A 15,012-nucleotide genomic window follows, 5' to 3' on the forward strand; every position below is an offset into this window, starting at 1 on the left:
AAGACAGAGCTTTTCAAAGACAACTAAAATCAGAGAGAGATGTCAAAGCATATGTGCAGACTTTTAAGTAGTATCACAAAATGACGACACAGCCTATCCCAAAGATGCTAAATCTTTTAAGACTTCTTAGCTCTGCAGGTCATCAATTCATGGCTTCTGGAAGCTCCTAGGCTGACGCTTCTTATTGGAAAACTCATTTGCCATCCTGGCAAGCAAGCAACTTATCAACTTGTTTGCCAGTTTTCAAAAATCTTCCTTTTAGGCTGTCATTTAAAAATTTTCATTCATAATAAAGAATGGGAAAAAATTAAAAGCAAAATTTTCAATGAAACAGTGTATATCTGCTTTGCTCCTTTTAGAATTAAATAAAACATTAGAACTGGGTTAAGAATAAATTTTAATGACCCACAGAATCACAGAATGGCGGAGGTTGGAAGGGACCTCCGGAGATCACTCAGTCCAACCCCCCTGCTAAAGCAGGCTCACCCAGAGCAGGTTGCACAGGACTTCGTCCAGGTGGGTTTTGAGTATCTCCGAAGGAGTAGACTCCACAACGCCCCTGGGCAGCCTGTTCCAGTGTTTTGTCACCCTCAAAGTAAAGGGTGTACTGTACTGAATTTCTTAATTTTACGTACTTGAGAAAGCGACAGTACAGACCATTATGAAATAAATATTTTTATAATCTGCACACAATACAGGGTCTTCCTATATATTCAAAGGCTGCCCATCACACCCCTAATTTATGAGCCTTGTTACTTTGAGATCATCACACTTATGGTGATCATATCAATAGTGTTCATGCAGCCCAGAAAAAGTAAGTTAAGCTGGAACAAGAGTCACCTTTTTGCAGTGGTTCACTTGTAAAGGCAGACTGATGAGGAAAACAAAATTCTCTTCTGGGCCAAGAGCTGGAAAAAAGGAAGAAGAGAAGCTCCCCAGCCTCCTTCCAAAAACGAATATCCAGCCAAATGGTGCGGTGACTGCAAACCTTACACCAGCTCAGAATGCCACTTAACAAACAATGGCAAAAAATTACTTTCTTTCCCACGTTTACAGGCATTTGGTAAGTTTGTAATGCCACCTACTGGTTGTTTTTCACTGTAGCTGTTTATGACATTGACTTGTTTTTTTCCAACAGTTCTCGATAGTCATGCTATTTTACAATGTAGTTTTGCATACAGCTGGAGAAAACCAATAAATCATATGAAATTTCTTATTACAGTATGAAATATAATCTGAGACCAGTTTGCAAGCACAACAGTAGTAAGATCAGCAATCTCATACTTGGGCACTTAGAGAAATATATATATATATAAAATTTGCTCTAAACGGCTAAACGCCACTTTGAATACCCAAATGCCTAAAGTACCCTGCAAGCTATAAAGCTGTTATGTTCAGGATAATAAGCTGGATGATTCTGTGTAGAGGTCAGCAGATACTCTGTGGGTCATTTTTCACCCACAATAAGTTGTTAGCTGAATGACATAAGGACAAGTAAATAATACCAAAAGGTGTTATTTTAAGTGTACCTGCAGCAGACATCAGCCTATCTGTCTTTATACCCCATTGCTATTTTCTTCCAAAGCACCTAAACACTGCCACTTGGGTGCATCTCTCGTACAAAAGGGTGACTTCTCACAGTGTAATTCTTCGGTGAAACAACACAAATTACTCTACAAGCTCACTTGAACTGTTCTCTATGTGCAATACGCACTATTAGCTGATTTTCCCTGAACCACAGTTGTTCAATTAATTTTCTGTATTACTGATTAGCATTTCTTTAGATAAATTACACTACTGAAGCAATGGGAAAAATGAGCTTCTCAAATAAGTGTCCATCATAAGTGTACTTGGATAAAATATTAATAAATAAAAAGCCATGAAAATACTCCATGAGGTTAAAAAAGCTCAGATAATTTACAGTATATTTCCAAAAATCACTTATTTGTTAAATTTATTATTTGGGGGTTTTTATTTGTTTCCTGGGGGTTTTTTTGGTTTTTTTTTTTTTGCTAAATCACTGCATTTGGCTCATATTCATAAGCAATTTGGAAGAAGATGTGTATTTCCAATAACTTTGACAGGTTTGATTAAATTATTTTTATCCTACAATTCTTAGTGTTTCCATACAGAAGCTTCCAAGTGATTCCCGCTTCACTGTTTATGAGTTCTGGGAGAACAGCAATGCCTGGAATAGGTAAGTTTGGGATTTTTTGGTTTTGAGGGTTTTTTTGTAGCACATTAAGTTCTGAAGGTTAGAGAGCAGTTGCGTAGAAGGACTGAATACAAACGACTTTACTGCTAATTGATCTCTTGCTAAATAGATCACCATTAATACTTCAGAAAATACTTCAGTTGCTAAAACTAAAACATACTGAAACATACAAATAAAGATGTCAGAAAGACACAGCTAGTTCAAACAGAACAGAAAATGCCTGAAAGCGAACAGAGAAAGGTACGGCATCAGATGTATGGTAGTTGATCACAGACAGAAGACCAGGGAAATGGCAGTATTCCCATAGTTCAGTGACGACATTGACAGGCACGCCATCCAGCAACACACTCGAGCATGCAAGCAGTCACAGGGAGCTGTCCCAAACCCACATCACAAAAACCTATCTGACAGATTCCCAGAAGGTCTGTTTTGGGCCCAAAATAGAAGTTACAGTGATTAAAAGCCCTACCAACTGAGTTCTAGCCTGCAGCAGCAGGTAGATGGCTAAAAATTGAGTAAAGACAAAAAGATTTTCCTTAACTACTACTCCTGCTATTAAAAAAAACCCAAAACAAGACCCACAATCCTAAACCTGCAGACAGAAACCATTCTGAAGGAAGACGAAGCAGTCTCTTGAAAGTTAGTTTCTTTCCTTTTGAACAAAGCCCTGGTCCAAAGTTTACTTTCAGAAAGACTCAAAACCACCGGTAACATGTCAGCCTACACTTGGAACAAGAGCTGCTACGCTGGGTCACAACTGGGAGATGAGCATCAGGGCAACAGTTAAGCATACAGAAGAAAACATGTGTTTAATGCAAAATAGAAGAACTTCACAGCCTATCTCGTCTCCTCTCCCGCTATAATAATTTTTCTCAGTTTTGAAGCACAAAATCTCTGTTATAGCATTAACAGTAAAATTTCTGATGCTCATAAAAATTTTTAGCCCCTTTAAAAAACTTGATTCTTTTGTTAGCCACCTTCAAATGAATTACAGCAAGACATTCCAAAGAAGTAACGTGGACTTCTTGGAAACTCCAGAGCTCATCACGACAATGCTAGTCCCTGGTAAATACCAATTTTTCACATTACTTTGTTTATTCCATGTGAAGAGTTCTGCTACATTAGTGTGTTCCATATGCAGGATCACTGCATAGTCAGGTTTTCTTTGGTAAAGTACAAAGGAGAAAGGGACTCCAAATGTGTTTATTTTAAGCACAGAAATGTAAAATACATCAGCAAGACTCACAACGTTTTATTCTATAGTGGAAAAGTTATGCTAGCATATACTGTTTAAGAGAATGTCTAGGATAAACAATACCATTTGTGATTAGTAAAATAGATATTGTTCAAGATTTTCAGGCAAAAAATTGCTTGCTGATGAAGACTTCAACTTAATCATATTTACATTAACTGACATGAAATTACTTGTAATTTCTGCTTACTAACCAATTGATCGTACATGCTTCCTACTAGTTAAAACAGGGAAAGAACAAATTCCTTTGAAAAAGCAAGATGTTAATGATTCCAAATTACTATTTCTAATACAAACCAATGAGCATGAAACATCTTTCTCAGAGAAATGATAGTTAAAAGACACAGTGCAGGAGGAAGCAAAGCAAGCATCAGTCCCGTATTTTCAGAGGGAGGACAGCAAAATTTTTATCTTGGGCAACACAAATCTATTACAATGAAACCCTAATTTCCCCTATGTTTGAGTACTGACTAAATTTAAAATAATAAAATTTGGCCTAGTAGAAAAAAAAATTACGTAGTTCTGGACCTGAGGTTTCTCCTTAAAATAAACCAGCCAAGACATTTTCAGCCCTCATGAGCCTTATCTGAACATGCAATTATATGCCAAGGATTCCTGCAGTATCAGGAGATTGCACTTAATGAACCAAGAATTCCTTCCAATCGTGTATCTTACTGGGAAATTGCTGGATTTAAGACAAATTTGGCTGTAGGAAACAACGCAGCCTTTTTCCAAACTTCTTTGTGTCCAAGAACTGGACTGGGTATGACCCAGGTGTGTTCCAGGGGTGGTTTACTCACAGGTAAATTACAATTCACAAAAAATAAAATGTAAGCATCATTTATAAATGCCTAAGTATAGAAGTGTCTGAAATCGGATTCAAAACGCTCGTTAAAGCATCGACAATGCCTGCTAAGAAGGATTTCACCCTGGCAGGCAGTTGCCATAGGAACAGCATTTCTCACCAAGCACTCCTTGCTGGATGGGGGGATAAATGGGAAGTGATGCATTCACAGTCGTTTTTACAATTTCATAGATTATCTATTACTTAGAAATCTGTGAAGGCATTTGAAATTTTGTTTCATGGGAAGTACTTCCCATATTTGAGCTACACAAATCGTATTTGTGTTTGATAAACAGAAAATGTTCATGAAGTAAAAACTGATGGCTGCAATGCTAGCAGCATACTTTATAAAATTTAGATGCCGTGAAGTGGTACCACTGTAAAATCAGAAAAAAAATACCAACCTGTCTGCAACTAGCACATAGACAAGCTCTATTTTAAAAGCAAATTTACCCTAGCTCAGACACATCTACAGTATTTTACACATCTGGTTAACTAAGAACTGAAACAATTCTAAATTGTAATCTGAATCTGATCCAAAGATTACAACCCAAGCGTCTTCACTCAGCTGATTAATTAAAATTAATAAGGAAACACTTACCTGGCTAAGAATGACTCAGGAAGACATGGGATTTCAAGACTGTTAGATCCAGTATTTTCCTAAAGCAAATTCATTTACCATCAGTTAATAGGAACCACAACCTCTTATAATCACCTGCTAACCGACCAAGTCACTTCAGGCCAATCTACCCAGGTGGCATGAATCACTCGCTTCATCTTCAGTGAATGCCTAATCTTTTCTCAACTTGAGGACACTAGAGAACCTTTTGGTGAAGAAAACAAAAGCAAGGGGAAAACCATTGAACGCTTAGGACACTCTGATCCATGAAATAAACTGTTCAATTGGCATTTTTGGGGCAAAATTCATGAATCCACTGATTGTGTCAGAGACTACTAGGCTTTCATAGCCCAAACTTAGGTAGGATTCTTAAGTATCTTCTCAACATTCTTCAAGGGTAACATTTTTGAGAAAAATGCCATAAATTGAAGGATTTATGGGCACATTCACAGAAACAAGTTGTGTTAATGAATGTAATCTCCAAACTGTGCAGCGCAACCCTAGTGAGCCTAGAACACCCCTCCGCTATGGGGCCTTGGCATCTCAGAGACAGTCACAATTCCGTTCCTTCCTTCCTGTCTCTCTCCATAAATCTTGTGGTTCCTCTCTGCATAAGGTTCAATTTCAAAAGGGCGAAGGGGAGGGACTGTGGGGAAGAAACACAAATGTGTTTCACTCCGGCCCTGTCTATAATCTGGTGATTACAGGAACGACATTTTACAAGTCCACCAATTCCCTTACTTTTGGGGCAAAATGCTCCTTATTCCTAGAGCTATGTAAAAAGAACAGTACCAGGTTTGAATAATGTCACCAGGAAGGAAAGTCACTACAGGCAGCACAATCACCCAGGGGACACAGTGCTCAGCTAAAATAATGACACATGCAGCAGAACAGGAGTGAGGATATATGTGGTTTGCCCTCTGGGATCTGGGCACTTAATTAATTCTGTGCAACCATACCCATGACACGTTAATGCTTTTTTGGATGTTATCAAAAAGAGATAGAAATTCTTGTGCTAAAGCCAGCCCCCCACTGGTGATACTCAGCTCTCCTAATATTTTAAGTATTCTTCCCCTGCGTGGAGAGGTTTTGTCCTTGAAAGTATGCAGCTTTTAAATAAAGAGGTATTAGGTGCATATATAAATGAATGTTTCTTTATACACGTTATAGCTATTTTATTTAGGATTTTTACAAGCGGTAGAAAAAGAAATACTGTTTATTTTCATAAATAAATATATTCTCTCTTTCAGCATCGTGGTGGGTCCTCAATAACAACTAGAAGCTGTGTTTCCAAGTAACGTTAATGTTGCATTGTTTTTCATTATATTAACATTCATATAGCAGTGTACAGGTGTGCTGGGTTAAGAATTTATGATGTGATACTGTTTGTTATTATGGATGTGATCTTTTTCCATTTTAAAATATGGAAAACCACATATTTATTACCTTCTCTTCTTGTGACTAGTTCAGTGAAATTGTGTTCTAAAAGCTGAAATAAGACAACTATGCTAAACTGTTTATTGTGCAAGTTCAATCCAAACTATCACAGAAAAGTGCATCTTGATTGGTATGACTAAGTATTTGTGAAAAGTTTTAGTCTTACATTAATAAACGATTGTTACCTAACGCTGCTGTTTTCTCCTTTTACAGAAGAAACAGGTATGAACATGAACACACACATTTTCATAAATGTCTTAATGCTTCAGAGAAGCTGTAAGTCATTAATTAGGAGAATAAACATAGGGACAACTTTTTGTGTCAATACAGAACTTCACTTGCACAGAAAATTTTCTGCCCATGACAAGACAAGGTAATACCATTTTCTCTTCACAGCCTCTAGCCCCTACCCTCCCAAGAGGAAACATGTCTGCCTGACTGCCAAGCCGCTTTGGATCCACAGACTTAACATTTCACAACTACTTTGCTTTGAACCCTATGTCCCAAACACCTGGAAAATATTTTCATTAGATCACTGGCAGCTCACTGAAAAGTCATTAGAGAAACGCTGTTAGAGCACAAATAGCTATAAAACTGGAAGTAGAAATACTTTCTTCCCTAAGAAGTCTTGCTGTTGTTCCTTGCATCTGAGCAGCAGGTGCATCCTCCAGCCTAAGAATGAAAGGCAAGTGACTGTGGTAACCTCACACCTTCATGACAGGTTGACAAGCTCTGTATGCTAAATGATCACTCTCTCCACTCATCTAGCAGTCCAAAGTTACAAATGGTACCCAAAAAGTAACTTAAAAGTCGTATTCAATAAAACATCTTCTTAACTGTAGGAATAACTTATTTTTATTTCAACTCAATCAACACATTACCATATGTCATTAAAAGTGGGGAATTTAGACTACAAACGAGCAATCTTCATTGCAGTAAAGTTCCATAAAAGCTAGGACCAGGACTGAGCTCAAGATTAACAAAAGTGCCACATTAAAGCACCTGCATCAAGGCATCTTAGCTCCTATTGTATCAATGGAGTTCTGAGGCAAAATGAGTTGCCTAAACAAAGGCATCTAGTACATGTGAGATGCTCTAGGGTATTCCAACTGGCCTCCAGCTCCCAGCTGAGAAGGACGCGAATTACCTGTAGGTTGTGTATCATTTATGCCAGCCCCATGCAGCCGCTTCAGATATCTTACGTGTCTCAGACAACCACCAGATGCCTACCATTAGGAACCGAATCAAACCCTTTGCCAATAAAGTCAGTACAGCTTAGGTTCTCTAAGCAAATGTGGATGTCAGCAGGTGATGCCTACACACCTGAATGTAGGTGCCCACATTAGAGACAAATTTCACTTTTACATCTTCTTACAGTAACTCAGCAAAAGTGAATACTTTTAATACTGAAGTCCAAAGCTTTCCCATATTGACATGATCCAACTACAGATCTGTTCATTCTTAAAAAGGCACCCAAATAGCCATATTACACTCACAAATGACAGAACAGTGAAAGTTCAAAGCTTTCTTGTCTTTAGCAAAGTAAAAGTAAAACTACTCATATCTCTGAAGAGCTGGCTGGCTTTTTTCCTATGCCAAGACGTCAGTCTAGTGTACAGCATGTTTTCTTTTGTCACTACTGATCTACCGACAAAGGAAATAGTGACACGTGACACTGCTGCAGGGTAAATCCCTAAGTGAAAACTGACATGCTACCCTGAGGTTTACAACATTTTTCCTTTTCACTGGACAAAGTGTACTAAAATTATTCTTAAAACAACCTGCTTTAGAACTTCATGTCAATTAGGTGCTGGGGAGGGGGGGCAAACAAGCACTTTGATGGATCATAAACAAGAACAAGCTTGAGAAGCTTCACTTAAAGAAGCTATCCACAGAAATTGCCTTCAACACATACTGAGGAAAAAGATGCATAGGACTCACTCTAAAAAACTCCCAGTGATTAAAAAGCAAAAAAGGTTCCAGTTCTTTGTAACATTACTTGTAAACAACATACAAATAGAATACTCTTGGAAGCTTATTTTAATTGACTAACTACTGCGAAACATAAAAGAACCTGAATCCAAACAAGTTTAATTGCACAGTTCAAGGGAAGAAATCTAATGTCTATCAAATGCAACTTGAAAGTTTTCTGCACTACTGCAATTACCATGCAACATATTCTCATTTAGCTTCCATCATCATTTGTGACAGAGGTTGAAAAATTTCCTTCAGTGTCCAAATGACATTATTGCAGGTCTGGATATAGGTTTTGAAGGTAATTATATTCACACAAAACAACTATTAGTGATGCTTGTCAACTGAAGGATACTTTCAGGAAATACTCAAACTAATGCTTTCCACTTCACTATTAAATACTATTCTCATTTAAGAAAAAAAAGTTATAGAATTAATGATGTACCAGGATACCCATTTACCCATATAAGATGTGATTAAAATCTGTCTTGTTGCTCAATTTTGTCCATTATTTCCACATTTCAAAGTCAAAAACACTGTACAGTTATTTACAATGAACTTCAAGGAATGCAATGTGTTGACAGTTCTCTTGCTCTGATTAATGATGACACATTTCTAATTTTAGTGAAACTGTTAGTAACAAGAGACTTTGTACCTTGAAAGAAGGTATGTATCCACAAAGTATTAAGGAAACTCTTGTGTCAAGATGGAGATTTCAAATGAAGAAAGCAAGCAAGTAAAGTTTCTGGGGAAAAAGAAAAAAAAAAAAAAACCACTAGAAGAGTACATACCCTAAGACATCTGAGATTTGACACAGCCAGTATTTGTTGTTGACACAGCCAGTATTTGTTGTTGCATTATGACTGCTAAGGAAAGGAGGTGGGAGCAAGCAAAAAGCCCCACTCAGCTATTGGTTTAGAATTTATGGTCAGACAAACTATACGGCTAAATAACACAGTCAATTCAAGGACAAAATTCTGTCACAGCAAAATGTAGAATTATTTATTTTCACTGTAATTGTATGACTATGTCAGACATACAGATTAAAGGTTTGCCTTTTAAAGCTTTCAGGGAATTACAAGAAGAAACAGGCATTTCCATAAGTTTCACAGGGTCCTACTTTCATCTGTAGGCACCCAAGTACCTTCAAAAATCTTAAAGATCTACATCATAGGTAGCTCCTTCATTGATGGATTTTTCATCTTCCAAACAACCTGTCACTTCTTGCATATGTCAACAGAAGGGTTGCTCTTTTCCTGCAAAACAAACAAACCCTCAAATTAATTCAGTTATAATAGGTCATCTAAACCAAGTTTTCGTGGGTCTGCTTACATCCCTTTTCTACTCCATGTACATTTAACAATTTGATTTTTTTTTAATTAATGCAAACAGTTCTACTTTCATTAATCATAGAGACTTAATCTGAAGTCTTCCTGGCAGACTTTGTCAACACAGTAAAATCAGTTCAGTTCGAATGCTGAGCTATGTATAGGTAGCTCTCATCCCCACATCTCAAAAAACCCTGATGTCTTTCAGGACAAATGCAACCCACAGCCCCACTAACTGTGCATCTCCCTTGTACGTGTCACTCTAGGAAGCTTTCTCCATCTGAAAATACGGCTTTCACTGCATATACTTCAGGAATGACTTAAAAAGTTCAGAACCAGGGAAGTCTTAAGTTGGGCAAGAACTGCCTGAATACTCAATTCAGCGGCAAACTGTTGACAACCACCTGCTCCTAAATACAAGCTCACTGACATGCTGTAGGATTGTCGGTTCCTCTTCAGAAATTTATTTGGAGGCCCCCTTCTGCCCCTTTTAAGCATCATCCATTTAACTTACACCCGCATCTCACTGATCCCTCTGGTTCATGCCTGACCAATCTGATAGCCTTCTACGATGGCATGACTGGCTGGGTAGACGAGGGGAAAGTGGTGGATGTTGTCTACCTTGACTTCAGCAAGGCTTTTGACACTGTCTCCCGTAATATCCTCATAGGGAAGCTCAAGAAGTGTGGGTTGGATGAGTGGACAGTGAGGTGGATGGAGAACTGGCTGAATGGCAGGGCTCAGAGGGTTCTGATCAGCGGGGCAGAGGCTTGTTCAGCCTGAAGAAGAGAAGACTGAGAAGGGACCTCATCAATACATACAAATATCTGAAGGATGGAAGTCACGAGGATGGAGCCAGACTCTTCTCAGTGGTGCCCAGCAACAGGACAAGGGGCAATGGGTATAAACTGAGACATAAGAGGTTTCAGTTGAATATGAGGAAAAACTTCTTTACTCTGAGGGTGACAGAGCACTGGAACAGGCTGCCCAGGTGGGTTGTGGAGTGTCCTTCTCTGGAGATATTCAAAGCCCGCCTGGATGAAGTCCTGTGTAACACGCTCTAGGAGAACCTGCTTTAGCAGGCGGGTTGGACTAGATGATCTCCTGAGGTCCCTTCTAACCCTTGCAATTCTGTGATTCTGCTTCTATGCAGAAGAATGGGTGACATTGGATCAGTCAACACACTGAAATTTTCCCATGTGACTACCAAATCTGCTGCATGAAGGCAACTGAAGTGCAGAGGAAAGAGGACGGATAATGGAACAACTGAACACCACTTACTGGTCCACAGAAGTAAATTAAGTGTTTTTGCACACTCCACTGAAAGCAAGCCCTGAATAATGACATAATCATGATACAAACACTCTACTATCATTTCTGGTCCTGCCCTACCAAAAGAGCACCGCCTTTAGATGACTTGTTATCAGGATGCCACAAGCAAAACTAAACAGAAATCCACCTCAGCACTTACCTTAGAGATCTCAGGAACAGCAACATTCAGAGAATTTCTCACTATCATGTCAGCTCCGCTACAGGATGTCCTTAAAATTAAACTGTACCTCTCCCACCCTTCTAGAAACCGCAAGGGCTATGAGAAAGATTTTTGATTTAATTTTTCACCAGTGCAAACATCCAGTAAGATCTGATGAAAGAGAGACAGCTTTCACAGCCTCCCTGAACCAATTGTTTTTTCACTGTGAGGGTGACCAAGCACTGCACAACAGCTGCGCAACCTCTCCACAAAGAAGTTGTGAAGTCTCTGCCTGTGTAGATGCTCAAAACCTGACTTAAAACATGATCCTGGGCAACCTGCTCAAGCTGACTCTGCTTGAGCAGGGGGGTTGGACTAGGTGATCTCAAGAGTTCCCTTCCAAACTGATATGGGAAATTCACTAAAAGCTACCAAAAACATGCTTAGGGAATCAAAACAAACCCAACCCCAAAATAAGGCTGTAGATTATAATTCTGTCTCATCACTGAACAGGTTAGAGAGAAACAGCACCTGAAAAACGCTGTCTGCACCAAAACTAAAGCTGTTTGTGCTTGTTCTGTAGGCCTTCTACTATTAATCAACTTGTTCTCTACAAGTAGAATGCTCAAACTCAGACATCCAGCCTCAATAAGCAAGCTGTCACACAAAGCAGGCAATTTAACATGACAGACGGATGTCACAGTACTGCACCAGAAGGAGCCTAAAATCACTGCCTTCTATGGATAAACTAGTTCTGAATTTATCTTCACTTTTTCTTTGATTCCAGGTGCCTTCTCAGACTACATGGTCAAGAATTATGAAATGTTTTTCCTCCAATCTATGTATTATTAAAAGTATTAAGAAAAATCCGTAACAGGCTCAATCCTTTTATGGGATGTTGGGCTCAGACTGTTCTCATTTGAGATAAACACTCTACTGGATAGAAAAATTGCTTATTCAGTGTTACTGTTTTAAAAGGAACTATACACCAGTGAGCTCCACATTCCGAACAAACAGAGGCTTCTCCTATTTCCATGTTGCCCTGTATTGCATGGAAGTCACACTAGTAATGTTTTCTAAGAGATGCATCTAACTCAGAAGAGGAAATAATACAGGTCTTTGTCCCATAAAACGTTTGTGGTTATTGGGGTGTTTTTCCTTCTAGTTTTGAAATTCAGTATGTATCTTTCACACTTATATATGAGACCTGAAAGTAAGAAAGTATTAGTTGACAGGCCAAGCCTAAGGAAAAAAATGGGTAAGATTCAGCTTCTGTTCTAGTCACAGATTCTTATATTTAGATTCCCATACAGAGCAGGTTTTTTTCCTTTAGCTTCCTACCTAGCCATCCATGCTTTGTGCTTAAGACACCCATGATAGCTAAGTGATACACTTATGTTGTTCTAACACAAAATCCTGACTAATAAGTATTCGTAATTCACCCATCCCCTTTTGCAGCTGAATAGAATCAGAAAACTCACTGCTTTTTTATCTGTATGATAAACTACAATATGCAGGTGGGAGCTTACATACATAAGACTAACAAAAAGCAGAGGAAAGACTTTAAGAGCAGACCTCACAAACCGTGAGATACTCTCATTTCTAAAGACAAGACTAATATATAACTGGATATACTTATGACATCATCCTACAGACACAGATCCTCCAGCCCCAAAACAATCTCTTAAAACACATGCAACCCATCTTGGCTTGCATCAGTTTTTACTATCCTCTACCCAAATTAATTGCAATTCAGCCATGTCACAAGCAATTTTAGAGTTCATCTGTCCACTGATTCCATTTCTGCAGGGATCCTCCTTTGCCTATGAACATAACCATGTGAAAATGTATGTATTTTCAAAGTTTGCCCCCCTTAGAAACCCAAGAGACAGGAGGAGGGGGGGAAAAAAATTAGAGAGTTCAAGGGTTGAGATTTCCCTGCCTGCAGGAAGCTTTTCAAACAAATAAAGTTTTCATCTTGAAGACAAATATCACAGAAATATGTAAAAAGTAAGATCAGGGAAGGCCGATTACTGTCATATATTAGTTTAACTTTGTTCTTCCGAAGAACAGAAATTTTAAAAGCTTAAAACGGCCTCAAATTGTGGCCAACACAGTAGCCGTCTGGACATACTTCTCCAGGATAGGAATCCTATTTGTAGAAGAACTACACTCCGATGGCCTCAGAAGCAGCCCAGTATGCAGCCTGATTTGATATTATAATGTTTATACCCAAGAACATTTTCCTACATTTGGTGTGTGGAATATGAACCATTAATTTTTTTCTCTTAGCACACGAAGTATTTGAGGATTATTTCATCTCAAAGGTTAAGGTGGCACTCCTGGATATCCTTCACATTCATTATTCATGTCTATTCATCTCTCCCCAACAGCACAGGCCAGAGATAATCATAACACAAATGGCATTAAGGTCATTAGTAGTTTTGTAGTGGACACTGATGCATGAATAACTTAAACACTGGAATCAGACTTTAACCAAGCCAGAAATTTATCAAGATTCTATTCTATTCTTTTTTCTTTTGAAAAGACAGAGATGGAATTGACATAGAACACCAAAGCTATGTACAGTGATTTCATAGTAGGAAGCTTTAATATGATTTCATACCGACCTTCTTCCTGAAGACAAAGAAAAAACCCTTTTCCTTTGTACAGTACTTCCATGGTAAGATGCCAAATACCGACTGGGGAAGTTACATACAAAAGTAACAGAGCTAAACTGCACAATCTGTCTTTTGAAGGTTTTATCAATTTGGTAGGCTAGTCTGAAGGAAAATGTTTCCTATCAAATGGGTGTTCAAAACCTCCGTGACTGTTTTTATAACTTCACTTAATATGAAAAATGCACTTACTGGCTTTTCAAGTACAACTGGATGATCAGGAAGAAACTCTGGCTTCTTCTGAGAGAGAGAAACACTTGAAAGTTTCAGAAGGAAATCTCTGCTGTATTTGATCCTTTCTGTGAATATACAAAATTGCTAAGTTCAACATTGCTGTTTAAAGCATTAAGGTTGGGAATTCAGAGAACTGATTTGGTTTCTTATAGAAGGATGGAAATGCTGCATGTGGAATATAAAAATCAGTATTGAAAACAGCAGTTATTTAACTCTGACCTTGCATCAGGACAATTTGTAGTAAATTACAAAGCATTTCACTTTAACTCTATCAAATTGACTTAGTAAATACTGAGGACCATTCAAAGCTAATGAGGGCTTGCTGTTTTAACACAAAAGAACACAAAAAGGTGAATCCAACCTTACATTACACACAGACTCCCTGTATCTTGCTCTAATTAACAGAAACACCACAAACTGGTCTTGAAACCCTAGAATAAAATCTGTTTATAACTCACATCAAAATGGCACATGTTTCTATGGGAGAGCTAAAAACTGAGTATCCCTTCTTGGAGCTATTAAGTTCATGTCTTTAAACAGGTAAAAGTAATTATGAGATCTGCTGCATGTAAACTGACAAACGGATTAATACCAATTAAATCGCTTTGAGGGTTTTACACCGAATCAACAAGAGTTGGGGGTTTTCCTCAGAACGTGCATGTTATCATTCGTGTTCATACCACTATCTCTACTCTAGCATAGCCTCAGATATGTCTAACCATGTCTGTATTTTAAGGTGATATTCTTAAACAAGCAGAAACAAGAGGAAAGGAATTAGGCAAAGAAGGGACAAACTTCATCTCTGGTCCTTGGTGTCAAAAAAAGTTTGTTCCCTTAGGAGGAACAGGCCTCCTGTAAGACTGTTACACAGTCACTTGACGGGCTACAGATTTTGCTTCTCAGGCTGTAGGCTGTTGACAAGAGAGGCCACAGTCAACTATGGTTGTGACTTTTTCCTGC

The 15,012-nt window shown here is 38.4% G+C and overlaps 2 protein-coding genes across 2 annotated transcripts in view; one reads left to right on the top strand and one right to left on the bottom strand.

Moving 5' to 3' along the window:
• The window catches only part of NECAB1 (N-terminal EF-hand calcium binding protein 1), a 53,634-nt gene extending 47,425 nt beyond the window's left edge, over positions 1–6,209 (top strand). The window contains exons 10-12 of the mRNA XM_035893901.1: positions 2,120–2,197; positions 3,189–3,280; positions 6,181–6,209. Of these exons, the coding sequence (XP_035749794.1) occupies positions 2,120–2,197; positions 3,189–3,280; positions 6,181–6,209 (199 nt within the window). The remainder of the gene's footprint in view (positions 1–2,119; positions 2,198–3,188; positions 3,281–6,180) is intronic.
• A 3,349-nt stretch (positions 6,210–9,558) lies between these two features.
• Positions 9,559–15,012, bottom strand: part of CUNH8orf88 (chromosome unknown C8orf88 homolog) — a 15,202-nt gene continuing 9,748 nt past the window's right edge. The window contains exons 4-5 of the mRNA XM_035893914.1: positions 14,011–14,117; positions 9,559–9,597 (exon numbers count right to left, since the gene is read on the bottom strand). Of these exons, the coding sequence (XP_035749807.1) occupies positions 9,559–9,597; positions 14,011–14,117 (146 nt within the window). The remainder of the gene's footprint in view (positions 9,598–14,010; positions 14,118–15,012) is intronic.

Source organism: Egretta garzetta, unplaced genomic scaffold (assembly GCF_000687185.1).
Source record: "Egretta garzetta isolate BGI_Z169 unplaced genomic scaffold, ASM68718v1 scaffold154, whole genome shotgun sequence".
In the NCBI taxonomy this organism is placed as follows: Eukaryota; Metazoa; Chordata; class Aves; order Pelecaniformes; family Ardeidae; genus Egretta; species Egretta garzetta.